Below are 4,735 nucleotides of genomic sequence, written 5' to 3' on the forward strand. Positions count from 1 at the left end.
TCGTATAAAGTTTCATAAAAAAATTTCTTGTGGTTTAAAGAATATAGGAAATGGTACATTGAATTTTTCAGAGGTAAATTTTTAAACACAGAATATGAGAAATAAAAATGTGCCTTATAAAATATAATGAAAACCTTCGCCAGTTTGTTTCGCAGCCCACTTAAGGGTTTCTATTTAATCGATAATCTTTGTACAATCTATAAAGCACAAGGGAAAGTTGTGTCCAGGATCATGTTGCACGCTGAGTTTCCAGTTCCACTGAAAGAGAACAATAAACCCCTGCTGCACAGTGGTTCAAAACTGGTATTTAGTGTTCTTAATTCAGTGGAGGCTTCATTTTTCACTTAATTTGATTAATTTTTATTATTCTATTATGAAAGTTTACAATATTTGCAAGAGACCAGTTGAGCCTGATTTGAGAATTTTTATTTGATTAAATTCAATTTTTTTGTACAAAATGCAGAAAAAGTAGCAATTTTGAAGAAAATATATTCTTCTGTTCCAGTTAATAAATGTTACATAACAAAAGCTAGTTGAAAACAATAGTATGGTTCTCTCAAAACGAAAATATTACACAAAAAAAAAATTTTAAATGTTATAAAAAAAATGTTCACGAAAAAAAAATACTTTTTTTGGTTTTTAGTAAAAATTGGATGAAAGATGAAGGCTAATTTTGAACCAATGAGTGCTGGCTTCATCATGCAGTATGAATTATGGTAAACGCATTATGGTAGCAAAGGATGGCGAAGTCCTTGAAAAGGATTTGGCTTAATTTTTCGCTACAGCAGGGGGTTTGTACAAGTAAATATTATAATTAACTGGTAAGTATCTATTTAAATTACGATATGGGTAAGGTACTTTTATCAAAGAAGTTGTATGTACGTATTCACAAATCATTTTGAAAATAAATGTCCTTTATTTTACGTTGGTTTATATGGTCACCGTAGATATATGTGTAGTCATAACCAAGGCATATTAAACAAGGTAGAAGTGATTTTGACATTTCTCTCTTTTGACCACCGACTATAATGTCAAATGATGAATAAGTTTTAACCCTTTTCAAGTTGGCATTTTCTAATTTTCTTTAAAAATTTAATTGTGCTTTGAGATAGTTTTGAATTTAGAAGACTTGGTTGCCTGAAGCCACGGAATTTCAGAACTGGTAAGCAGTGCGCGCTTTCACTCATCAGTACCTGGGTTCAAGCCCTGGTCAAAACAACATCGCAAAAAATTATAGAAAAAGGTTTTTTCTTAACAGCGGTCGCCCCTCGGCAGGCAATGGCAAACCTCCGAGTGTATTTCTGCCATGAAAAACAGCTTCTCATAAAAATACAATCGCCGTTCGGAGTCGGCGTAAAACTGACCGCTTTGTGCGACAACATCAAGGCGCACGCCACAAATCGGAGGAGAAGCTCGACCAAATACTAACATATGTGTAAGCGCCAATCTATTACATACGTATGTAGAAGAAAACATTAAATCGTGTTTTATAGGTAGGGATGTTTTTAGAAGTAAATATTTAACTAAACGAGCAAAAACATTGGGCGAATAGAAACAAAAAAATATTTATAACAGTTTCACAACACATTTATTTCATTTAATGACGTGGTTTCCTCTACACTGAGAAAAAAACAGCGTTGTAAGAATAAAAAAATTGTATTTGATTACCATTTAAAAATGCTGGTATTTAAATCTAGTGAAAAGTGTTAACGAAGTAGATTTTTCCATTATACATACACTACGTATAATGGAAATATTCAATTCAAATACGCCTGTATTAAAAAGACGAATTTTCAGTGCACGGATGGCGTTTTGCACGTCTCGGATGCTTTTTCATATGTAATATGGAAGTTAAGGACTGAGGGTCCTGAATAACTAAGAAAATTAAAGGGCCAACTTGCCCTGGAATTGAAAGAGGTAATTTAAACGTTATAATAAAAGTACTTTATTGACATAAATAAATAAGCCTAATTGACTATAACACCCCGATGCAACTGCCGCTGCTCCGAGTTCTGCTGCCCTTTATAGACTGTTCCGCTGCCGTTGTTCTATAGCCAGACATACGCGACGTCAGTGAGCCGCCTTGGCCTTGAATTCCCACAGGTAACTTGAAATATGCAACACACTGATTTCACAACCGTGTGCAATGAAATTATGCTGACACCGCTGCAATGTCTAATGCATTGGCTCCGTTATACTAATGGTTGCGTAAGCATTAGCCAGAGGTACTAACTGTGGCCGACAGTTGCCATAGGTGTCTGATAGCGTTGCACAATATTGCTATTGCATGATATGATGAAATGCACTTGGCCTTGACAAAGGTGTAGGATGTCAATTATGCTGGACTGGGGGAATGCAACATGTTGGGTGACGGCGGATGTGTTAACTGCTCCCCCCTTTAAAGGTCTGCGTCCCGCAGATTGGATGGACGTTCCTCGGTTTTTGAATTAGCCTTGTTGTCAATGTTCAACGCAGGTAGGTGTATCTTCGCCGTAATCCTTCTCCAAATGTGCTAAAGGGATAACATTAGTATGACTAACACCAAACCATCGGTAAATGCAAACCAATTGGTTTTCTCCTTGACGTATCCCAGGAGCTTGATATTATGAGCTGTCATCCCGTGTTTTAGGTTAAGGTTCATTGCCACACTGCGGTTGGTGACGCTGGCCAAGATTGGTGGAAGCTCCTGTACTCCTGATCTACTAGTACTCGAGTAGTTTTTGCCATTGATTGCTACGGTTTCATGGTCCATCTGGAGGATATAAGAACCATTAAGTGTATTTGAATTGTTACCTGATTTTACAATCCCTATAAAATTGTCAAGGAAAATGGTATCATCCTTGATGATTTCAACAGTGGAATCGTTACAGGTAGCGTAAGTACAACTTGTTTGTCCTCCCTTGAGAAGACGAGTCAGGCAACTAGATTCTGGTAGCAGATCGAGTGATTTCCCTTCACAGATCATGGTAGCAGATAATTGCAAGCAGTGTTCCTTGATGCCGAATGTCTGATGTTTATTGGTCAGGATTGTTTGATATGCCAATTCCACTCGGACGCCGTTCTGTATGTTAGCTCTTGCGATCAGGCGATTAAATCTAGCTTCTGTGACCTTTGGTAGGGACAACACGTATAAGAGGAGTGTGTTGTTGGTGTAGATCGATGGTTTGCTATATTCAATCGCTTCGATGGCGTTGCTGTATGGAAGAACGTCGATCTCACTGACAAGCTGGTTAACTTCCTCTATACTCAGAAAATTGGTGTTGACGACTCCTGCTTTAGCCATCTGACAAGCACGGATCAGTTCGTTGACGTCTTCTTTCAGGATAAAGATTTTATGCTGGACTTCTTGAGAAATCCTATCCAAGTTCCTCTTGTTGATCACATAATTGGTGGCGACCACAATGCCATTGAGCCTCTGCAATAACTGATTAGTTTTCTTAAAAATTTCATCATTCACCTTGTACCGCTGCTCTTTGTTTTTATTAAGGGAATTTTCGTTTCGGAGGACCTTATCCCAGTCCGTAGCATCAGGTGAGCCAGCAATCAATTTCCAAGCCCAATCCAGTTAATAGATCGTTTAAATCTGACCTCTTAGTTCGATTAAACATGTGCGGATTCTGCCTAGCTGGAATAGTAGTACCTCTTTAGATGCTGTTGTTTCGTTTAAGGTAGTTATTGCCCACTCGAGCCGATTTGTTGCCAGTTCGTATCGTTCCAAATTTACCACATGAATTAGCTTGAAGTGTCCATCGATGATCCATCCATATCCATCTCGTATTGTTACTAGGGGTAAGTCTATCTTGAATAGGTCATATGAATGACCAATGGCGCAGAGACACGTGCTACGGATTAGATTAATACATTAGTCTACTAATGGTTTATTACCCATACCCATGTTATAATAGTAACTCTATACAATTCAAGGTCTTAATTCTAAAATTCATCTTAGCCATATCCTTTTTACATTAATATATTTTTTATTCTACTCAAAGTCTTAATTCTAAATTTCATCTTAATCATATCCGTTTCCTCTTAACTATTCTACTCATTTAACTAGTTATCTAACTTTATGTTTTTAATTAACCTAAGATCCTTATTCTAGTTTTGAGTTGCATGGGGTGAGTAGTGATAGAATTGAGAGATTTGCATGTTTTTTTGTTATTGTTTATTTTCTTTGGGAACCCAGTAGTGAAGTAGTTAGTTATGTTAATTGCTAATTAATTAGTGGTAAGTGATTAATGCGAAAAATGAAAGTTAGTTCTAATAGTAAATTTCATGCAATCATTCCCATTTCCCATTTTTTTGTGAGAATTCACTTTCCCTTTTTTTATTCTTTTTTTTTATTTTTTGAAGTGAAACTTCTTAGGCGGCGGTACCGCAAAAAATGGAGAGTGAAATTTTTAAAACTGAAAACGTTACATGAGTGAGAAGGAAGATATAGGTAGTATAGGGAAGGGAAAAAAAGAAATAAAGCGACGCATGACGGGTACGAGTACCTACATATGTATATATGTATGTTTGAATGCACGTATGTATGTATACATATATATGTATGTATGAACGAAGTCATTGCGCATTTTAGCTCTGCCGCTGCCAAGCAATATATGTGTAAATGATGCAAGCGTGCTTCGCGTAACTATGTACATCCATTCGTTCATATGTACATATGTTTGTATGGATATATTTATGATGAAGCAAACAGGCTTCGTTGATGTTTTTTTTTTTTTTTTTTTTT

At 36.5% G+C, this 4,735-nt stretch overlaps 1 protein-coding gene across 1 annotated transcript; it reads right to left on the reverse strand.

The window, feature by feature from the left end:
• Positions 1 to 2,398: 2,398 nt before the first annotated feature.
• On the reverse strand, positions 2,399 to 3,946 carry LOC118754344. The gene is made up of 2 exons (XM_036489217.1): positions 2,565 to 3,946; positions 2,399 to 2,512 (listed from the first exon to the last, which is right to left on the reverse strand). Exons 1-2 carry the CDS (start codon positions 3,281 to 3,283, stop codon positions 2,467 to 2,469), a joined length of 765 nt encoding a protein of 254 aa, XP_036345110.1. The 5' UTR covers positions 3,284 to 3,946; the 3' UTR covers positions 2,399 to 2,466.
• Positions 3,947 to 4,735: the final 789 nt, after the last annotated feature.

The sequence above is a fragment of the Rhagoletis pomonella genome, unplaced genomic scaffold, assembly GCF_013731165.1.
Source record: "Rhagoletis pomonella isolate Grant_MI unplaced genomic scaffold, Rhpom_1.0 Rhpom_scaffold_03750, whole genome shotgun sequence".
NCBI classification, from domain to species: Eukaryota; Metazoa; Arthropoda; class Insecta; order Diptera; family Tephritidae; genus Rhagoletis; species Rhagoletis pomonella.